The sequence below is a fragment of the Carassius auratus genome, unplaced genomic scaffold (assembly GCF_003368295.1).
Source record: "Carassius auratus strain Wakin unplaced genomic scaffold, ASM336829v1 scaf_tig00015623, whole genome shotgun sequence".
Classification (NCBI taxonomy): Eukaryota; Metazoa; Chordata; class Actinopteri; order Cypriniformes; family Cyprinidae; genus Carassius; species Carassius auratus.
The window spans coordinates 122,323-146,452 of NW_020524611.1; the positions used below are offsets into that span (position 1 = coordinate 122,323).

At 36.8% G+C, this 24,130-nt stretch overlaps 1 protein-coding gene and 1 pseudogene across 1 annotated transcript; one reads left to right on the forward strand and one right to left on the reverse strand.

Moving 5' to 3' along the window:
* Nucleotides 1-1,219: 1,219 nt before the first annotated feature.
* On the forward strand, nt 1,220-11,921 carry LOC113074903 (NUAK family SNF1-like kinase 2; annotated as a pseudogene).
* Nucleotides 11,922-15,727: 3,806 nt separating this feature from the next.
* bysl (bystin-like) lies at nt 15,728-24,015 on the reverse strand. The gene is made up of 7 exons (XM_026247626.1): nt 23,647-24,015; nt 19,844-19,991; nt 19,635-19,773; nt 19,436-19,569; nt 19,189-19,349; nt 18,011-18,113; nt 15,728-16,213 (listed from the first exon to the last, which is right to left on the reverse strand). Exons 1-7 carry the CDS (start codon nt 23,879-23,881, stop codon nt 15,862-15,864), a joined length of 1,272 nt encoding a protein of 423 aa, XP_026103411.1. The 5' UTR covers nt 23,882-24,015; the 3' UTR covers nt 15,728-15,861.
* Between the last annotated feature and the right edge of the window lie 115 nt (nt 24,016-24,130).

Consider the following 24,130-nt stretch of genomic DNA (forward strand, 5'->3'; position numbering starts at 1 on the left):
TATTCTGAATACAGAGTCCATACTTGTTCCAATCAATATGATCACCACATTCCTCCAATAAGACACCACATATCGATCTAATCTTATAGTTACGTAATGAAGGATGTGAGAAAAGCAGTTTTCCTACTGAGATTTCAGATGGGTCTAAAGATAAAGATAAAGTGCTGGATGATATAATGAGTCCCTTAAAAGCAGAACAGCTCCTTTAGGAATAGTGTTCATGACAATGGAGGATTCTGGAAAATTACATTTACAAAAGAATTCATTGTAACTTAAAATAATATCTTCTGAGTTAAAAAAAACTGGGAAAACAACCAAAAAAATAATAAATAAATTTACATTTTTTTAACCAATTAATTTAGAAAGTGTTCTTCAAAGAAGAGAATCTAGGAAATTAACCCCACCATAATCACGTGAGTTCATTAATAAATACTCTTTATTACCTTTGTTACAACATTCAGTGTATAGAAAATAACTATCATGACAGAAATTCACACATTTATAATCTGTAAGAAGAAAAAAAGACACAATTTGAGACCAGAAACGCAGTAACTGTAAGAGTAAATAATAATGATAATAATGATGATAATAATATGCACCCGTTTGTAGCGAAGCGTTTAAATTAATTTCTCTATACAATGCTGTCACATAACAAAAGAACAAACGACAGGTTAAAGCCATTTGTACCGTTTTATTATTATTACTATTATTATTTATTAATAATAAACATTAAAACAGTACACTTAAAATCACAAAGACAAAAAAATATAATAATAGTAATAATATACACACAGATTGGTCTGTCACGTGATGAAGGAACGACTCGAACCCGAAAGACTCCTGAGAGATGAACTAATCAGTTCTGTTTCCGGCTCAAACCCGAACACTGGTCAGATAAGAGCTGAGGTGAATTAATCACAGAACCAGATAAAACAATTAATTAATCTTTTCTGTTTCTTATATCATTATAGTTTTGTATTGTTTGTAGTGTGATTAACGTGTGCGTGCGTAGTACTAGTAGACGTTAGGAAAGTAACACTTAACATTTTAATTATATTTGATCAAATGAACCAAATGACTCGAAAAAGATTCGATCATTTAGATGAACGAGACAAGGTCCGAGTCGGTAAAATGATCCGAACTTCCCAACAACAGACCGCAAGCGCGAGGGGCGGGGCGTCGCTGATCGTAAGCCCCGCCCCTCGCGCTTGCGGTCTGATGTGCAGTGATGGGAAGTTCGGATCATTTTACCGACACTGGACTCATGCAGTCGCTGGGGACGCGCCGCTCGCCGCACAGTGCCACCTGCACGCGCACATGAACGCACCTCTTCTTCTTGCTCTTCTTCCTCCGCGCGTGTAGCCGCTCATGGAGTGTGACGGGACTCCGGGCGTCGCGTCCGTCAAGCGTCAGGCGGTGAAGCGGCACCATCACAAACACAACCTCAAACACCGGTACGAGTTCCTGCAGACGCTCGGGACAGGCACGTACGGGCGCGTGAAGAAAGCCACGGACCGCTCCGGGACACCGGTGAGACCGCGCTCACATCATCACAGCGGGCACACGCTTACACTTTATATATATTTATATATATATATGTATACTAATAATATTATTTCAATATTAATAATACAAATATAATTTATTTTAAACTAATAATTAAAATACTACACATTACATTTATTTTAAAATAATAAAATATTTAGGATAAAATCTTTAAAAAATAAATACAATTAAATCAGAAGTGATTTTCTCTGGAGTTTGTGGACGGTTTTTGAATTGTCCTGCAGGTTTGAAGCAGTGTTTGTGCTGCTGTATTATGAGTGTGTGTGTGTGTGTGTGTGTGTGTGTGTGTGAGGAAACAGAACAGGTTCTGAGGACGAGCTTTAAACAGCCCTGGGCTCAGTCACTCACACACACTCCTCAATCATCTCTGTTTTAGGTCTTATCACATTGTTATTTTTTAGACATTTGTTCTTGCATTTTAAAACTATTTTCATGACAATTTATCACACATAACCTTAACTTATCACTGTAATAATATCTCTTTAAAAAAAACTAAATTGTAGTTATGTTTTGAAAAATATTAAATTAAATCACAAACATACTATGACATGTAAATATTTTGTATTTTAGTTGAGATTTATATATATATATATATATATATATATATATATATATATATATATATATATATATATATATATATATATATGTATATATATATATATATATATATATAATATTATCTGCTGTAAAATTAGTTTTCTTATCTCAGATGCACAAAACACACTCCATTTTGATAAGTTAAATAAAATATTTTTTTAAGCATAAGTCTAAGACATAAAACCAGGTGCTATTTATTATTAAATCAACCTTGTTTTAAAAATCTGTATTTCTAGAATATATGACAAGCAACGTTGTGTTCAAATATAATATCTGCAGTTAAGCTTGTTTTTCTTAACTCGGAAACATAAAACTAAAATTGATGTCTAAAACTAGAGAAGTGTTTTTACTGAAATTATATTTAAACAGAAATTTTAATATATTTAAAAAATTATATTAAATATAATTTCTTTAGGGTTAGGTTAGGGTTAACCCTAACCCTCTTTTTTAAAAATGATATTTTACTCTAAATAATTATTAAAATCTTTTATTCTCACCAACTAAATGTCTTATTTTAAGGATATTTAAATGTATTAATCCATTCATGTATTAATTAATGTGTAAATCACAAAAGCAGACAGCGATACTGATGAAGATATTGGTATTTGTGTGCTGTAACGCTGTAGATGGTAAGAGTGTTTGTACTCTAAATCAGCTGCTAGTGTCTGACCTCGCACAGAGAAGCAGGAAGCACTAGTGTCCTTCAGGAGCGGTTCCTTGCTCGGGGCTTTCCTCCACTACAATAGAGCTGGGGCTTTAGTTTGTTCAGTCCAGCAGGAAATACTTCTTCTTCTTCTTCTGAGGAAAGAGAGAGTGAGTGAGTCACAGATAACAGACTGATAACTCTATTCATAGATGTGTGCCACTGAAACCGAGATCTTAGGGACTTTAAAGGGTTGAACCAGTCCAAATCTGTCCTGCTTTCACATTGGTCTTTTATTAGTCAAAACTAAAACCATATTGTATCTGACCATCAGCTTCTGATTAATGAGGCAATGTCAACTTTTGAATGTTAACTTGCACCTTATTACCACATTTACCCCTTTTTTTATTATTTTTTATTAAATATTTAAATTATTTTTTAATTCGAAAATGTAGAAATTCTTTGAAATGATACATGTACAGTATATATTTTTTCCCGTTTCAATTGAATTTATCAGAACACATAATCTGAGAATTACAAGTATTAATCTAATTTTTACCTCACCATAGCTCAAAAACTGAGCTTATTTATTTCTAACAAAACAACATGAATGAATTAATTACAAAAATAAAATAAAATCTTGCTTGAATTTTCACCTTCAGATACTCATATATTCATGTTCATCAACATACTCCAAAAGGCTGAATCTTTTTTTCTAAAAGTCTTTTTGACCCTTATGGTGCTCCATACCCGGCTCAGAATCACCCAAACGTTTGAAATGGTTACATCTCTGAAAACACATTAGTACAAACGAGTAAAACTAACTGTTAAAGGAGATGCAGTGTTTCTAAATGTTTCTGTGTGTCAAAGCAGACGAGAGTGTGACGTGTTTGTCCATCTGTTGCTCACCGGTGACCTGTGGAGACACACACACACACACACACACACACACTGCTGGACGTCTGCATGCTGGTATGTCAGGCACGCCTAGCGACACACACATTCCTGCATGCGTGCACACACACACTCAAAAATTACACATACACACACACAGACACACACCACTCACTTTCACACACACACAGACACACACACTCACTCACTCACACACAAATACACATTCACACTTACACATGCTCACACACACACACACACACACACACTCTCACACGCTCACTCACATACAAATACACATACTCACACTCTCTCACTCACACACACAAATACACATACTCACACCAACTCACACACACAAATACACATACTCACTCTCACTCACACTCTCTCACACACACACACACACACACACACTCCCTAACAAATTCACATACTCACACTCTCTCACTCACACACACTCAAACAGACATACTCACTCACACTCTCACGCTCACACTCTCTCACACACACTCACAAACAGACATACTCTCTCACTCACTCACACACGCTCACAAATACACATACTCACACTCTCACCCTCACACACAAATACAAACAAATACACATACTCACACTCTCACCCTCACACACAAATACAAACAAATACACATACTCACACTCTCACCCTCACACACAAATACAAACAAATACACATACTCACACTCTCTCACTCACACACACTCAAACAGACGTACTCACTCACACTCTCACACTCACAAACAGACATGCTCACTCTCTACTCACTCACACTCTCACACACAAATACACATACTCACACTCACTCACACACGCTCACACACAAATACACATACTCTCACTCACTCACACACGCTCACAAATACACATACTCACACTCTCACCCTCACACACAAATACAAACAAATACACATACTCACTCACACTCTCACACTCACAGACATGCTCACTCTCTACTCACTCACACTCTCACACACAAATACACATACTCTCACTCACTCACACACGCTCACACACAAATACACATACTCACTCTCTCACTCACACACACACACAAATACACATACTCACTCTCTCACTCACACACTCTCACACACAAATACACATACTCACTCTCTCACTCACACTCTCACTCACAAACAGACATACTCACTCTCTACACACTCACTCTCTCACACACAAATACACATACTCACTCTCACACTCACACACAAATACACATACTCACTCTCTCACTCACACACACACACAAATACACATACTCACTCTCTCACTCACACTCTCACACACAAATACACATACTCACTCTCTCACTCACACACTCACACACAAATACACATACTCACTCTCTCACTCACACTCTCACACACAAATACACATACTCACTCTCTACACACTCACTCTCTCACTCACACTCACACTCTCACACACAAATACACATACTCACTCTCTACACACTCACTCTCTCACACACAAATACACATACTCACTCTCTCACTCACACTCTCACACACAAATACACATACTCACTCTCTACACACTCACACTCTCACACACAAATAGACATACTCACTCTCTACACACTCACTCTCTCACACACAAATACACATACTCACTCTCTCACTCACACACAAATACACATACTCACTTACACTCACAAACAGACATACTCACTCTCTACACACTCACACTCTCACAAACAAATACACATACTCACTCACACTCACACACACACACACACACTCTCACGCACTCTCTCTCACACAGACACACACACACACACACACACTCACAAAAGAGGGCGAGAGACAAACAGCTCACGGTCTGTTGATGATCAAATATCAGTCTGATTGTGTCACAGTCACTCTCAGAATGAAAAGGTTACATAAGATCCATCTGACGCATGATTTACTCCAGAATAGTTCTGCTGCTGCTTCAAGATTCATCTCTTGTGCATTTACAGTTCCATGCTCCAAATCCAAAACATGAACAAGAACAAAATCTCTAAATTAGGGATGGGTGATAGTTCATAAGAAAATTTAGTTTGATATGTTATAGATTAATTAATCTTAAGTGATATATTATTATAGTATATCAATATAATAAACATATGATTTTATTTAATTATATTAAGAATGTAATATTTCTAAATATTGTTTAAAATTGAATAACCATTTAATGGGTAGTGATCAGTGGAATTAATTTTAAATGTTAAATGTGATTTTATATTTAGTCATTACCTTGACAATCAATATTAGTAGTTATAATATAATTAACATTTAATGTTACATATCAAAATTATTACTGTCATATTTAATAAATATATTAAAATTAACCTACGTTGTAAATATACCATTAAATATTTTAAATATTTAATAATTGTGTAACGAGTAGTTACATTTTGTTAAATGTTTGTTATTTTAATACAATTAACACAGTTAATAATAGTTAAATGCATTAATAGGTTTATTTCATATTTAATAAAAAACAATATAACTATCAACCTACATTGTAAATATTGTGAGGATTTTCATGCTTTTAAGTAAACAGTGCTCTAGACTTTATAATCTGATATTGATTGAATATTTTATATATTTTCTTTTACTATATTCTGACTAGTCTTCACTTTCTTTGTGCGTGTGTGCGCGTGTGTGTGTGTGCGCGTGTGTGTGTGTGCGCGTGCGTGTGTGTGTGCGCGTGTGTGTGTGTGTGTGTGTGCGTGTGTGTGTGTGCGTGTGTGCGCGTGTGTGTGTGTGCGCGTGTGTGTGTGTGCGCGTGCGTGTGTGCGCGTGTGTGTGTGTGTGTGTGTGTGTGTGTGCATGTGTGTGTGTGTGTGTGGCTCTCCAGGTGGCTGTAAAGTCGATCCGTAAGGAGAAGATCCGAGACGAGCAGGATCTGATCCACATCCGGCGTGAGATCGAGATCATGTCGTCTCTCGCTCATCCTCACATCATCAGCATCCACGAAGGTACACATCCACACGGCACGCAAAGCTCTTTGTTCTCATTACGCAATCGAGACGAACCCCAAAATCCGCTTTAGTGTGCTTCAGCGCACCACAATGAACCTCGTTAACCACAAAGCTGTCTTTCTCTGAATGCTGCCTACAGTTACTGATGACTGGTGTGTTTCAGTGTTCGAGAACAAGGATAAGATGGTGATCGTGATGGAGTACGCCAGTAAAGGAGATCTGTACGACTACATCTGTGAGCATCAGCACCTCTCTGAGAGTCAGGCCCGACACTTCTTCAGACAGATCGTCTCTGCGGTTCACTACTGCCACCGGGTCAGAACACACTTCAACATTTCAAAATTCTGTTCAGTTTAAATACTAATAAATATTTCCGATAAATACTTCTAAATACTCCTGTTAAGTTGAAATACTATAATAACTGTAATTAAAATGACAAAACTATAGACAAACTAAATGATAAAAGCAACAAAATTACAAATGTAAACTGAATTAAATTGAAAATATAAAAATAAACAATAATAAAAAATTTCAATGATATTATCAAAATTAATAACATTGCAAAAAAAGTTTATTTATTTAGTCATTTGGCAGACGCATTTATCTATAAAATAAAATAAAATAAAAACTTTTATTTTATTTTTAAGTCTTTAATTTTCTATTTGTTAATATCGGAGGTAAATTAAATAAAATTAAAATTTCAGTTGTTTATTTGCAACATTTCAGATTGTGTTCAGTTTAAAACCCATAAAACTAAGTTTGAAAATAAATTACAATAAAACGAACTTGAAAATTAAAACGTAAAAAAAAAAATTTAACAAAATTCAATCAATTCAAAATGTAAAACACTAATTCTGATTTACTCATTTAAAATAATAATAAAAAAATTATAATCGTATATTAATGATACTAACATGCTAGTATTCTGCGGTATTTTACTCGTTATTGTAGTAGAAGCCATAGCCGCAGTTTTAGGGTTTCACCCAACAGTCCGTCTTAACAGGTATCTGTCAAAGGTCAAAGGTCAACATGACTAAATATTAGTCCAACGCCATGTGAGCATTTCTCAGAGTCTGAAAAACTAGCCAAAGTCTCACTGAGAGCGCAGGATTGCATAATACACATCAGCCTCCGCATGACTGAGCAGCGGGTTTCACACAACACACACATCGAGAGTGTGTGAAGAACACACACACACACACACACACACACACACACACACACACACACACACACGGGACGACGCTCAACCAGACAGGCTCTGGTCAGTGCAGAGTTTAGCCTGATAATACGGAGACTTGTGAGACTTGTGAGACGCAGGCGTGGCTGCAGTGTTTGTGTCGCGATGTTAAATGAGGTGAAGCGCGACAGCTTCTCCCTCCTGCTGAGAAACACAATCATGCATGACTCGCATTCCAGCAAATCACCCAAAAGCTCCCGCCGTGTCCTCATTTAGAGATAAAACAGGCGGTGAGCAGGTGATTACACTGAACTCTGGGGATTTCTGAGTCTGCGTTACATGAAACTGAAATTTAAAAAGTCGAGTTCCCTCCCAAATCCAGACAACGTTGATCGCTGGATCATTTAGTAAAGCGATAACCCACGGGGAAACCCTGACTGCTTCTATAAAATAAAAGATGTTAGTGTTTCGGTTGGCAAACGATGTAAAAACTAGAGTATTAACCCAACTGTGTGTCACTCAAAGTCATCAGATCTGTTTCACCAAATACAACAGGTGCACTTTTCTAAATACTTTTGTTTTTCAACAGAACGGGATTGTTCATCGTGACCTGAAGTTGGAGAACATCTTGCTGGACGATAACTGCAATATAAAAGTACGTCGGGAGTTGACGGACTTCATTTAATTTGTGAAGGTTTTACTAGTTCATTTATAAAAGAGCAGCAGAACAAATGTTTGTTTTAGTAATTAATGGATGTGGTAAACCTGCTCCTAAAGGAGCGTCGTCCTGCAGAGTTTAGAAACACACTTGTCTGGATGCTCCTCATGTTCCTGAAGAGCAGCGGTTCCCAATCCTGGAGAACCCCGAACACTTCCGAATCAAACACACCTGATCCAGGATTGGGAACCACTAGCTTTGGGTTTCATCGGGAACGGAGAAAAACTCTGCGGGATAGTGTCCCTCCAGGATGTTTTCTCTTTCATAGTGTGTTTAAACGTTATCTCTGATACTTCTGGGTTATTACAAAAGAGGCTGTAAAACAAACACCCGATCGAAACTATCTACTGAAATCTACTTTCAGCTATAAACTAGATGAGAAGCACTGATGGAAACCACGGTGTGTTTTTCAGATCGCTGACTTCGGTTGTCAAACTTGTACCAAGGTGACAGGTTCCTGCAGACGTACTGTGGCAGTCCTCTGTACGCGTCTCCGGAGATCGTGAACGGCCGGCCGTACAGAGGACCCGAGGTGGACAGCTGGTCTCTGGGGGTCCTGCTCTACACCCTCATCCACGGAGCCATGCCTTTCGACGGACACGACCACAAGAACCTGGTCCAGCAGATCAGCACCGGAAACTACCGCAAACCCAGCAAACCTTCTGGTGAGGCTCTTAAACGATCCATGTTCACCCTACACTTAAACCGAAACATGAAACTGTTCTCCTGTGTGTGTGTCGAAGGTCCAGACCTGGCTCTTTCAAGCATACCATATAACAGTTTTATAGATGGAGCTTATCTATTCCTAGAAGATAACATTCAGAATTACGTGGTTTCGATCTGTTGATAAGTCATAAATTTGAGTTCCTCTGGGACGGCTAAGTTCTCACCGCTAGCAGCTTTACCTGGTGACCTTGCTGTTGCTCACATGGTTCTTCATGCATGTTACTACATGAACTCTTCTTGCCAAGCAGTGTCTCCTCTTACCCATTTCAGGTCTTGGAGTCTCTACACAGCTGATGAGATGAATCAGGTGCGTTTTATTTGGGCAGAGTTTAAAGAGATGTCCATTTGGTGTGCCTCAAGGAACAGGGTTGGGAAACTGTGCATTGTTAGCGCTTCCATTAGTAGTCAAAACACTGCATCGCTGATCATTTGCAGAGTTACATAAAACCGTGGACACACCCGCTTTGCACTGCCGACAGTTCCTCACATTGCTAGCTCTTACCGTAAAAGCATGACTTCCAGAAGCCACAAACCAGTCGGTTAGCATGCAGCTTTGAAGTCAGAGATGTTGTGGAACAGGGATGTCCAGTCCTGCACCCGGAGGGCCACTTTCCTGCAGGGAATATCTCTTGCCACACCTGCCTCTAGTAATCCTGAACACATGGAGCTAAACTCGACTGGAAGGTGGCCCTCCTCGTGACATCCCTGTTGTAGGCCATACATGTGTAGCATTAATACTAATCCTTCTTGTCGCCCCACAGATGCGTGTGGTTTGATCCGCTGGATGCTGATGGTGAACCCCGAGCGTAGAGCTACTTTGGAGGAGATCGCGGGTCACTGGTGGCTGAACTGGGGCTATCAGCTCCCTCTGCTGGCTCCGAGTGAATCTGCAGCTGTGCATCAGGAGCCAGGACAAGCGTCCGCTGCGTGTCCCACCGGTGGCCCGACTCGTATCGCAGACTGGCTCCGCCGCACGTCTCGCCCGCTTCTGGAGAGCGGCTCTAAGATGCGCTGCCTGCTGCGGACGGGTGGGGAACCGGTCCAGAGACAGCGCTCCATACGCCGCTCACGCAAGGAAAACAACGTCTCGCAGACCATGCAGGAAGCTCCTCGTCCGTCTAAAGGGATTCTGAAGAAGCGGGGAAGTCTTAAACAGAGAGCGCCCGCTGACTCCCAGGCTACACCGTTGGAGGAGAAGAGCCAGAACACTTTGGCTCCACCGGTCCTGCCTCCACCTCCTAAAGGGATCCTGAAGAAGCCTTCGGAAGGAGAGTCCGGCTATTACTCTTCTTCTCCGGTGTGCTCCGGACAGACTCTTGGGAAGCCGTCACCGGTGCCGCACCGCAAGGGCATCCTCAAACGCCACGGCAAGTTTTCCGGCGGCCTGGAGGAATTCGGATCGCTGGACCAGCTCGCTCCTTCCTCTCCAACAGTGGTCCACAGATCCCGACCGAGCGGCGCGGTCAGCGAGGATAGCATCCTCTCCTCGGAGTCCTTCGACAGACTTGACCTTCCTGACCGAGAGATTCCCGTCGCCCCGGTGGAGCGGCCAGCAGGTGGACGCAGGATGAGAGGAAGCGTGTCCGCTGACAATCTCCTGGACTTGAGGGAAGAGTCTCAGTATCAGGGACACTGGGACATGGCCTGCTACCGCGCTGGAGTGTCCGATAGCGTCTTCTCAATTTCTAACTGTGAAAACGTCACTCAGATTTACAAACAAGCCTTGGGAGCGACCGCTAGCTGAAACGCACAGCGACTGTGATGTTCAGAATCTGTCAGAGATGGAAAAGGGAAGTGTTTGGTAGCGAGGAATGTTCTGGAGCATGGTTTAGAGGACAGGACGTCCTTCGTTTAGGACATGCATTTCATTCTGGAATCAGAGTTGCATTTGCAACATGCAAAACATTATACTTTGTTTGGGGAAAGTGTCTTTTATTTGGTCAGCTGCATTGCTTCCAGTGATTAGTTATTCTTTGAGATGTCTGTGGTTTTTAAATGTTTAGGGTGTCGGCTAATGAAAAATTCCAAAGATGACTCGTGATAAAGTTGTGAATTTAATCAGTTTTAAAGGTGAATGCTGGTGGTAGACTGCAGAAATCTCCAAGAACACGTGAAGACTTTACAACGTGACATTATCTGCTCAGAGTTCAGGATGCTATAAACCACTGTTTCAGGGTAAGACACTTGAATCATGCAGATAACAAGCGTTTAAACGGCTTCAGTTAGTAGCATGGTAAAATACACTGTGACCTTTAAGAGCAAGCTAAAAGTTATCCTCAAATTGAGAAATGTGTTAAAATGGTGCGATCTACTGCCATCTGGATGTTAAGAACGGTGTTCTTCATACGATGTGAGAATGGTGTTCAGTGTCATAGCGGGGTGTTGATCAGCAAATCTAACATCTTCATACAGTATTTGTGAGTCTGTAGTTTCATGCTTGAGATAACTGGAGTAATGAGGGGTTTTCTTCTGTTTGGTGTCATATTCTGTTCAAGTTTATGCATGTTTGTTTGCCAAAGTGCCTGGTTTATCTGCCCTGATGTGTCTTTGAATCAGTGGAACAATAAAACAGCACAAATGAGGTGGAAAACTTCTTAAAATATTATTTACGTTGCCAGTATATATCATAGTAGTGTTCCTTGTCTATGCTGTTAACTTTTACATATTTTATCTTTAAAATTGACAAAGTATTTTAATAACATGTCCATGTGAATGAATCATGCGTGTGAAATCAAGTACACGTTTACAGCAGTGTGTGTGTGTGTGTCTGTGTGTGTGTGTGTGTGTGTGTGACAGGGCGAAGGTTTGGTCACAATGCAAATATTTGGTTGGGTGCAGAACATTGGTGATATTAAAACTAACGAGAACATCGTCAACAAACGCTAATGTAGCAGAACGTCAACAATAAGAGAAAAGGAAGAGTCCCTTCTTCTGAGTGGCTCAGAGCGGGGCCCCGCCCTCAAAACAAAACCCACCAATCGTATCACAGCAACCTCTCATCAGTGAATTTGCATAAATGATTGGTATTTTTTCTTTTCTGAAATTTGTTTATTCTTATTTCTCAAAACTGTCAACCTCATTCACAGATAAACATGAGAGGAATCGAGGTTATCATTACAATTTAGAAATAATAAATAATGTTTATTACAAATTAAAAATAAATTAATAAATATTTTTTAACCTAAGAAAATAATTGTAAATAAAGTATTATGTAACAGTTTTCAGCTTATTAAATAACGTTACTGTATAAAAAATAAAATGTGATTTAAATTTGTTTCTTTTTAAAAAAAACTTATATTATTCATTAAAAAAAATGTAATAAAAATAATTTTACATCAATTGCTGGATCAATTTATATTTCTTGCCTTAACTTATTAATTTTTTTTGAGGCTTTGATCCTGAAGCTCAGTTCTGATTTTTTTTTACCACTTTTTAATGTATTTAAAATAAATGGCAGATAAAAATGTTTACATATGAATAAAAGCAGCTGAACCCAAATATTTTATTAAAGATTATCCTCATAAAAGTTAAATTATTATCAGTCAGAACATCCACATGCTCCAAAATGTATTAATGCCCATGACTTAAATTAAAAATAATATATGAAAATAAAAATTATATATATATATATATATATATATATATATATATATATATATATATAGTTTTTTTCTTATGATGAATCAAAAGTTCATAAATTCACATTTAAATCAGTTAGAAATCAATTAATAAAAATAAATACATAAAACCAATTTTAAATAAATTGCTAAACTATTATTTCAAATGTAATTAAATCAGGTATTGAGTCACTAATGAAGCTTTGATTCCCGTCTCGGTTCTGATTATTGTGTGAATAATGATGTATTTAAAGGAAAGCGCAGATAAAATTGAGTAAACAGATTCCGGCTGATTCTCAGTTCAGACGGCTCCTGAGGGACCGAGGAAAGTGTGTGTGTGTTAGCAACCGTTACTAAGTGTTTCTGCAGCACAGAGCAGATGTGAGGCTTCAGTGAAACCAGAGACCAGACCAACAAAACAAAAGAGCATCGACCCGCACACAAAGAGAGGATCAGAGAGCTGCTGACACCAGCGGGACACTGTGTGTGTGTGAGAGAGAGTGTGTGTGTGTGTGTGTGTGAGAGAGAGAGAGAAAGAGAGAGAGAGTGTGTGTGTGAGAAAGAGAGAGAGTGTGTGTGAGATTGTGTGTGTGTGTGTGAGAGTGTGTGCAGCACCTCAAACTACCCACAAATCCAATAAGTATTTAATAACTCAATAAATAATAATAATTGTTATTATTAAATATATATATATATATATATAATTACAAAAGCCAGGGTTATTATTAAATTAATAAATAATTAGCTGGTTTTATAAATCAGTCAAATATTATCATAACAAAAACTAAAATCATTATTTACAAAAATAAAAGTTCTTCACTTGAAATAAACATGACAACAAAATTACAACTTTAAAATTTAAAAGAAAAAACAAAATATACAAAATGTATACAAATTGTTTTTAATATAAATAATATTAAAATAACACTGATAGATGCACTGATTATGATTGATGAGCAACACTGAAACTCACTGCATTAATATAAGTATTATTTATATACTGTTATACAATTTGTTAATATATTTACTTAATTTTTTTATTTATTTTTAAACTGCTTCAAATGCACGACAGGTTTAGTGTTTTTTATATTTATATTTAGCATTATTTTATTTCAATGTTTTTTTTTTATTTCTATTTAGCTTTTTTACTTCAGTTTTAGTTTTAGTCATTTTAATACTTCAACTTATTTTATTTTTAATTTACATTAAAGTATTTCATCTCAAACTTACATTTCCTTCATCCAATCAGAATATAAAAGTGGCAAGCAGTAAAAAGTGTGCATGTATGCTGGCTTTTGCAGCTAATATTACCCACAATGCCTTGCATAATGAACGAATTTTACAACTGTTTAAAATAAACATGAAAAAAGTTCAGAGTTGGCACAGCAGTTTTCCCAAACCTAAAAGAGACGTATAGCTCGAGCGGGTCACATGACATTACTCCGAGACGGTGAAATCACCAGATCAGTGTGATTCAAATCACTGAATCAGAATATGATTCATTAGAAATCATCAGACCAGTGTGATTCAAATCACTGAATCAGAATACGATTCATTAGAAATCATCAGATCAGTGTGATTCAAATCACTGAATCAGAATACGATTCATTAGAAATCATCAGATCAGTGTGATTCAAATCACTGAATCAGAACATGATTTATTAGAAATCACCAGATCAGTGGGATTCAAATCACTGAATCAGAACACGCTTCATTAGACATCATCAGACCAGTGTGATTCAAATCACTGAATCAGAACACGCTTCATTAGGAATCATCAGATCAGTGTGATTCAAATCACTGAATCAGAACACGATTTATTAGAAATTACCAGATCAGTGGGATTCAAATCATTGAATCAGAACATGATTCATTAGACATCATCAGACCAGTGTGATTCAAATCACTGAATCAGAACACGCTTCATTAGGAATCATCAGATCAGTGTGATTCAAATCACTGAATCAGAACACGATTTATTAGAAATCACCAGATCAGTGGGATTCAAATCATTGAATCAGAATACGATTCATTAGAAATCATCAGACCGGTGCGATTCAAATCACTGAATGAGAACACGATTTATTAGCAATCATCAGATCAGTGTGATTCAAATAACTGAATCAGAATACGATTCATTAGAAATCATCAGAGAAGTGCAATTCATATCACTGAATCAGAATACGATTCATTAGAAATCATCAGATCAGTGTGATTCAAATCACTGAATCAGAGCACGATTTATTAGAAATCACCAGATCAGTGTGATTCAAATCACTGAATCAGAACACTCTTCATTAGGAATCATCAGATCATTGTGATTCAAATCACTGAATCAGAAGACGCTTCATTAGAAATCATCAGATCAGTGTGATTCAAATCACTGAATCAGAAAACGATTCATTAGAAATCACCAGATCGATGCGATTCAAATCACTGAATCAGAAGCCGCTTCATTAGAAAACATCAGATCAGTGTGATTCAAATCACTGAATCAGAATACGATTCATTAGACATAAAAATATTCAAATGTGTCAGCATACAATTCACAACCATTAATTTTTTTATCCGAATTGTGAGATTTATTTTTCTATGTAAAAGACATTTTGAAAAATAGTTTCTCTATTCTCTATACCCCACCCCATTAATTCTTCATTAATAAAACCAAGATGATATAAATTTTTATAATTAAAATCCCATTTCACTCATCATGGAAGTAAAATGAATGAAGAACTACAACATTCCATGCCGAGGTTTAGATCCACACGACCGCTTGAATAAAACCAAACCATTCTGAACTTTATATAACATGATTTTATTACCTCGTAACTCAAGTTTTAACCAAGTTTAGTCCAAAAATATGAACATTGCAGAACTGCAAACAATGTGAAATACACAGTCGCAGACTTCCTGTGGCTGTGCTGAGTCTCAGTCGAGGCTCATGGCGGGTGTAGCGTCCTCCAGGTCACGTGACTCTGCGCTCTGCAGCTCGCGCCGGATCTCGGAGGAAATCTGCACGTGTGTCTGAACCTTCAGCAGATCCAGCAGCGCCTCCTTCTGTTCGGAGGACAGATCGGCTTTGTAGCGCTGCACCAGCGTCAGCAGGCTCTGGTGCCACAGCACGGGCAGCGTACGTTTGTCCGCACGGAACGACAGGAAGTGCGCGACCAGAGCGTCCAGCACGCGGAAGGGCAGAGCGTACTTCTTATCCAGCAGCAGCCGCAGGAAGATACTGTTGGCTCCGTTGTACTCCATCTCTGCGATTTTCAGCATGGCAGCACTGCAACGCATGACGGCTGATTAGTAGCACGTAAAAACTACAATTATGAGAATAAAGTCATATCATTGTGAGATTCAAGTTGTAATATTTTGAAAATAAAGTCAGAAGTCTCAAAATATTACGTCTATAATCTTTCAATGCTATGACATAATTCTCACAATATTTCTCAAAATACTAAAGACTTTGCTACAACTTATTCCGGTAATTTTTAATTTATCATCAAAATATTACAACTTTCATCTTGTTTTCCTACGACTTTGTTTTGGTAATTAAAATATTTTGACTTTAACCTCAAAATATTACTAGTTTAATTATGTAATTTTGAATTCATCATCCAAATTATTTATAAATTCAATCTCATAGGAATTTATTCAATATGGACTTTTTTTCCATAATTTTAAATTTATTAAAATACTTTTATAATTTCACAATTCTATGACTGATTTAGCCTTGTATAAAAATTTAAACTTGTAATTTAAAATTTGTTCATAAAATATTACAACTTTTATCTTGTTTTCCTCTGACTTCATTATGGTTATTTAAAATATTACGCATCGCTACGACTTTATTCTCAAAATATTACAAGTTTCAAAAAGACACTACGACTTTATTATCAAAATATTACAACTTTCGTCTTGTTTTCCTACGACTTTGTTATGGTCTTTAAAATATTACGCAACGCTACGACTTTATTCTCAAAATATTACAACTTTTGGCTTGTTTTCCTACGACTTTGTTATGGTCTTTAAAATATTGCACAACGCTATGACTTTATTCTCAAAATATTAAAAATTTCATCTTGTTTTCCAACGACTTTGTTAAGGTATTTAGAAAATAACGCAACGCTACGACTTTATTATCAAAATATTACAACTTTCGTCTTGTTTTCCTACGACTTTGTTATGGTCTTTAAAATATTACGCAACGCTACGACTTTATTCTCAAAATATTACAACTTTTGGCTTGTTTTCCTACGACTTTGTTATGGTCTTTAAAATATTGCACAACGCTATGACTTTATTCTCAAAATATTAAAAATTTCATCTTGTTTTCCTACGACTTTGTTATGGTCTTTAAAATATTACGCAACGCTACGACTTTATTCTCAAAATATTACAACTTTCATCTTGTTTCCCTACGACTTTGTTATGGTCTTTAAAATATTACGCAACGCTACGACTTTATTCTCAAAATATTACAACTTTCATCTTGTTTTCCTACGACTTTGTTATGGTCTTCAAAATATTACGCAACGCTATGACTTTATTCTCAAAATATTACAACTTTCGTCGTTTTCCTACGACTTTGTTATGGTCTTTAAAATATTACGCAACGCTACGACTTTATTCTCAAAATATTACAACTTTCATCTTGTTTTCCTACGACTTTCTTATGGTCTTTAAAATATTACGCAACGCTAAAACTTTATTCTCAAAATATTACAACTTTCGTCTTGTTTTCCTACGACTTTGTTATGATCTTTAAAATATTACGCAACGCTACGACTTTATTCTCAAAATATTACAACTTTCATCTTGTTTTCCTATGACTTTCTTATGGTCTTTAAAATATTACGCAACGCTACGACTTTTTTCTCAAAATATTACAACTTTTGTCGTTTTCCTACAACTTTGTTATGGTCTTCAAAATATTACGCAACGCTACGACTTTATTCTCAAAATATTACAACTTTTGTCTTGTTTTCAAACAGCCTGTGAAAAAAAAACCATGTTATTTCAGTGCGTTTGACAAGCGTGTGATGTTTTTAAAGCTGGTGATGTTTAAGGTTTTGTTCACCTGGAGTGCAGCACAGGGATGGAGCATCTGGTGATGATGCTGCCGATGATGATTGCTTCTCTCAGAGTACATGTGCCTGATTCACACAGTGGCAGCAGGATTCCTGCGCACACACACACACACGCACACACACACACACATCAGCACAGACTGGATTTATTCAGACTTTGATTTCACTTCTATTTTTGCCATTATAGATTTAATTCTAGGGAAGTGAATAGGGTAAAAAAAGACATCTATTCTGGATTATAATAAGTTATGTTCAAACATGCAAATGAGGAACTGTCTTATTAAATATGTACTAATTTATAAAGACATTGGATAAAGTCAGGTTCATAGTTCTGGTTTGATTTTGTCGTCATGTTAGAGTTAAAGGTTTCTCCAGAGAGGATTTTGGATTTCTCATTTGACAATAAATCAGAAAAAAAAAACTGACATACAGACATAAAACAAACTAACTTTGACCGTGTTTTTAGGAGTGAAATGTTGTATAAATCAGTGTGAATGAAATGTGAACAAAATTTCAGAATATAGAGAGGAATAAAACTAAGGTTTGGTGTTTGTAACTGCTGCTGAAGTGGAGGAAAACCCTAGGTTAAAAATAACACAATTACAGTCATTTCTGAAGTTGAGTTTCGCTCTGTTTCGCCTCTGGCATGTGTTAAATACTACAGTAATGATTCGTTTATCAGTCACACCAGCATAATAAACCACCAGATCTGGTCTGTTCTGGTGTAAGTCACCAGCGTCCTCTAGTGTTCAGTTACAGTAATTACTCTAGTTTACTGGGAATATGCTGATTAGAGTTGAACTAAATACCTAATTCCCCATAGAGGCCAGTTATAAATATTATTATTATTAATTTTTTTATCATACACAAATGCATTGATTCACTTCAAGAGACCTTTATTAACCCACAGGATCCGTGAGGAGCACTTTATATGATGGATGGATGCACTTTATTTTGCTTCAAAATCTCAACACCCATTCACTGCCATTATAAAAAGCTTGGAAGAGCCAGGATGTTTCTTAATATAACTCTAGGATAGCTTGATACTGAGTAAACAATGGGGTAAGTTTTTTTCATTTTTGGATGAACTGTCCCTTTAAATAGATTTGTTAATATGCATTGAACTGAGCTGTTGATAAATATCAGATGAGTTGGCTCTGCCGCTCACCTTTGAACCAGGCTCCGGGTTTGAAGAGCGCTTTCTTCAGCGCGCTGTAGAGGTGAAAGTTCAGCCGCTTGAACTCGGCGATGTCGTCTCGGATCCTGGGCAGCAGCACCAGATTGTAGAAGCGCTGAGCCATTCGCTCCTTCAGATTAGACGAGAAGATCCTGCACGGACACCAACAACACAAGTGAGCGAAGACAGGAAGTGACACCAACACAAGCGCAGCGGTCTGTGCACGGTGACCTCTGACCTGGTGGCCTGGTACATGGCGGCGGCCGTCCACGTCTCCGGCTCGGTGAGGTACAGCACCTGCTCCCAGTTGGACAGAGCCGGGATGATCTTGAAGGCTTTGGGAAGTTTCCCGCTGCGGTATTTCGACAGGACCTGCGGAGGGAGAGTGTTAGCGCTGGCGGAGGACAACTCAAAGCACTCAATATTAGCGCTCGCACCTTGTTGACGCCTCGGTACACCTCCACCACGCGCGGGTCCAGCTGAGGAGCGGCGCATCCAGACACCTCGGACATCACGGTGCCCACCTCCGTCTGCTTCTCTGTGATCTTCTCCATGATGATGTCAGCAAGCGTGCGTCTGCGGAGACACAAGCCGTTAGAGCACGTGATGCGGCGTTCATGGACTCGCCGTGGATGCGTGTGCTCACCTGAGCGGCGGGTTCTTGTTCATGAACATCTCGATGGCCTTCTCGTCCTCAGGGTCCACGTCCACCTGGTCACCCGTCTCCTCCGCAGGGTCATCAGCGCCCAGCGCCGGCCACTCGTCATCAGAGTCTCCATCCTGTGTGCTCGGACCTGAAACCACCAGCAGTCCACCGACGCTTTATACATCGCTGTCTACACAATCTGATCACTGCGCTTATATAGTTCATCTGTCTGTAGATGATAAATATCTGTCTGTCTGTGTCTATATATCATAATATCTGTCTGTATCTCTATATATTATAAATATTTGTCTGTGTCTATATATTATAAAAATCTGTCTGTATATATATTATAAATATCTGTCTGTCTGTATGTCTATATATTATAAATATCTGTCCATCTGTGTCTATACATTATAAATATCTGTCTGTCTGTGTCTATATATTATAAATATCTGTCTGTCTGTATGTCTATATATTATAAATATCTGTCCATCTGTGTTTACACATTATAAATATCTGTCTGTCTGTGTCTATATATTATAAATATCTGTCCATCTGTGTCTATACATTATAAATATCTGTCCGTCTGTGTCTATATATTATAAATATTTGTCCATTTGTGTCTATACATTATAAATATCTGTCTGTCTGTATGTCTATATATTATAAATATCTGTCCATCTGTGTCTATACATTATAAATATCTGTCTGTCTGTGTCTATATATTATAAATATCTGTCTGTCTGTATGTCTATATATTATAAATATCTGTCCATCTGTGTTTACACATTATAAATATCTGTCTGTCTGTGTCTATATATTATAAATATCTGTCCATCTGTGTCTATACATTATAAATATCTGTCTGTCTGTATGTCTATACATTATAAATATCTGTCCATCTGTGTCTATACATTATAAATATCTGTCTGTCTGTGTCTATATATTATAAATATCTGTCCGTCTGTGTCTATATATTATAAATATTTGTCCATTTGTGTCTATATATTATAAATATCTGTCTGTCTGTGTCTATATATTAGAAATATCTGTCCGTCTGTGTCTATATATTATAAATATCTGTCCGTCTGTGTCTATATATTATAAATATTTGTCCATTTGTGTCTATATATTATAAATATCTGTCTGTCTGTGTCTATATATTATAAATATCTGTCCGTCTGTGTCTATATATTATAAATATTTGTCCATTTGTGTCTATACATTATAAATATCTGTCTGTCTGTATGTCTATACATTATAAATATCTGTCCATCTGTGTCTATACATTATAAATATCTGTCTGTCTGTGTCTATATATTATAAATATCTGTCCGTCTGTGTCTATATATTATAAATATTTGTCCATTTGTGTCTATATATTATAAATATCTGTCTGTCTGTGTCTATATATTAGAAATATCTGTCCGTCTGTGTCTATATATTATAAATATCTGTCCGTCTGTGTCTATATATTATAAATATTTGTCCATTTGTGTCTATATATTATAAATATCTGTCTGTCTGTGTCTATATATTAGAAATATCTGTCTGTCTGTGTCTATATATTAGAAATATCTGTCCGTCTGTGTCTATATATTATAAATATCTGTCCGTCTGTGTCTATATATTATAAATATTTGTCCATTTGTGTCTATATATTATAAATATCTGTCCGTCTGTGTCTATATATTATAAATATTTGTCCATTTGTGTCTATATATTATAAATATCTGTCTGTCTGTGTCTATATATTAGAAATATCTGTCCGTCTGTGTCTATATATTATAAATATCTGTCCGTCTGTGTCTATATATTATAAATATTTGTCCATTTGTGTCTATATATTATAAATATCTGTCCGTCTGTGTCTATATATTATAAATATCTGTCTGCATGTGTCTATACATTATAAATATCTGTCTGTCTGTGTCTATACATTATAAATATCTGTCTGTCTGTGTCTATATATTATAAATATCTGTCCATCTGTGTCTATACATTATAAATATCTGTCCGTCTGTGTCTATATATTATAAATATTTGTCCATTTGTGTCTATATATTATAAATATCTGTCTGTCTGTGTCTATATATTATAAATATCTGTCTGTCTGTATGTCTATATATTATAAATATCTGTCCATCTGTGTCTACACATTATAAATATCTGTCTGTCTGTGTCTATATATTATAAATATCTGTCCATCTGTGTCTATACATTATAAATATCTGTCTGTCTGTATGTCTATACATTATAAATATCTGTCCATCTGTGTCTATACATTATAAATATCTGTCTGTCTGTGTCTATATATTATAAATATCTGTCTGTCTGTATGTCTATACATTATAAATATCTGTCCATCTGTGTCTATACATTATAAATATCTGTCCGTCTGTGTCTATACATTATAAATATCTGTCCATCTGTGTCTATATATTATAAATATCTGTCCGTCTGTGTCTATATATTATAAATATTTGTCCATTTGTGTCTATATATTAGAAATATCTGTCTGTCTGTGTCTATATATTAGAAATATCTGTCCGTCTGTGTCTATACATTATAAATATCTGTCCATCTGTGTCTATATATTATAAATATCTGTCCGTCTGTGTCTATATATTATAAATATTTGTCCATTTGTGTCTATATATTAGAAATATCTGTCTGTCTGTGTCTATATATTATAAATATCTGTCCGTCTGTGTCTATACATTATAAATATCTGTCTGTCTGTGTCTATACATTATAAATATCTGTCCATCTGTGTCTATACATTATAAATATCTGTCTGTCTGTGTCTATATATTATAAATATCTGTCTGTCTGTGTCTATATATTATAAATATCTGTCTGTCTGTATGTCTATACATTATAAATATCTGTCCATCTGTGTCTATACATTATAAATATCTGTCTGTCTGTGTCTATATATTATAAATATCTGTCCATCTGTGTCTATACATTATAAATATCTGTCTGTCTGTGTCTATATATTATAAATATCTGTCTGTCTGTGTCTATATATTATAAATATCTGTCTGTCTGTGTCTATACATTATAAATATCTGTCTGTCTGTATGTCTATACATTATAGATATCTGTCCATCTGTGTCTATACATTATAAATATCTGTCTGTCTGTGTCTATATATTATAAATATCTGTCTGTCTGTATGTCTATACATTATAAATATCTGTCCGTCTGTGTCTATATATTATATTTGTCCATTTGTGTCTATATATTATAAATATCTGTCTGTCTGTGTCTATATATTAGAAATATCTGTCTGCGTCTATATATCATAATATCTGTCTATATATTATAAATACCTGTCCATCTGTGTCTATATATTATAAATATCTGTCCGTCTGTGTCTATATATTATAAATATCTGTCCGTCTGTGTCTATATATTATAAATACCTGTCTGTCTGTGTCTATGTATAATAAATATCTGTCTGTATCTCTATATATTATAAATATCTGTCTCTATGTCTATATGTTATAAATATCTTTCTTTCTGTGTCTATATATTATAAATATATGTCTGTGTATATAGATCAAATAAAATACATTTCTGTGTGTATATACAATAAACATCTGTTTGCCTTTATCTTTAGACTACACCGACTCAATATCCTTAGTAAATATTTGTCTATAAATCATAAACATCTGTCTGTTTGTCTATATATCATAAATATCTGTCTGTCTATATATTATAAACAGCTGTTTGTCTCGGTATCATAAATATCTCCATGTCTCTATATCATATATCTCTGGTCAGGTGAGGCTCACCCAGGCGGGTCGCTGGGGGTCTCCTGGTCTGTGGGGTGAGTCCCAGCTCGCCCTGTAGTTCCTCCTGCTGTATTCGGGCCTGCTGGAGGATCTTTCGGGACAGTTTCTCGTCCACATACTCCTGCTCGTCCTCGCTGCGGCCTCGGCTCTTCACGCGTCCGCTGGAGCGGAGCGAGTCTCCCTGCAGGATCTGATCGGCCAGAGACAGAGACTTACTCTTCGGCACCTTCGGCATGATGACGGGGATTACTCGAGCAGTTATTAGTTACTTTAACTCCGGCTTGAGCTCATGACACGCAGCTGAGCGCCGAACACACGTGTGTCTGAAGCAATGGCGCAGTGTGTGTTTGAGTGAGTGTGAGTGTGAGTGTGTGTCTGTAATGCTGATCTGAGATCAGATGAACCAATCCAGCGCTGATCTCAGTGTTTACGCGGCGCTCATAACAGCTGATCTCAGAGCGGTGCTGCGTCACACTGTTTACTT

Coding starts and splice junctions, on each gene's coding strand:
- bysl (XM_026247626.1), bottom strand. CDS start 23,881: ATGCCGAAGGTGCCGAAGAGTAAGTCTCTGTCTCTGGCCGATCAGATC. Junction 18,114..19,188: donor ACCCGGAGCCTGGTTCAAAG/GTGAGCGGCAGA, acceptor GTGTGTGCGCAG/GAATCCTGCTGCCACTGTGT. Junction 16,214..18,010: donor ATCCCTGTGCTGCACTCCAG/GTGAACAAAACC, acceptor CATGCGTTGCAG/TGCTGCCATGCTGAAAATCG.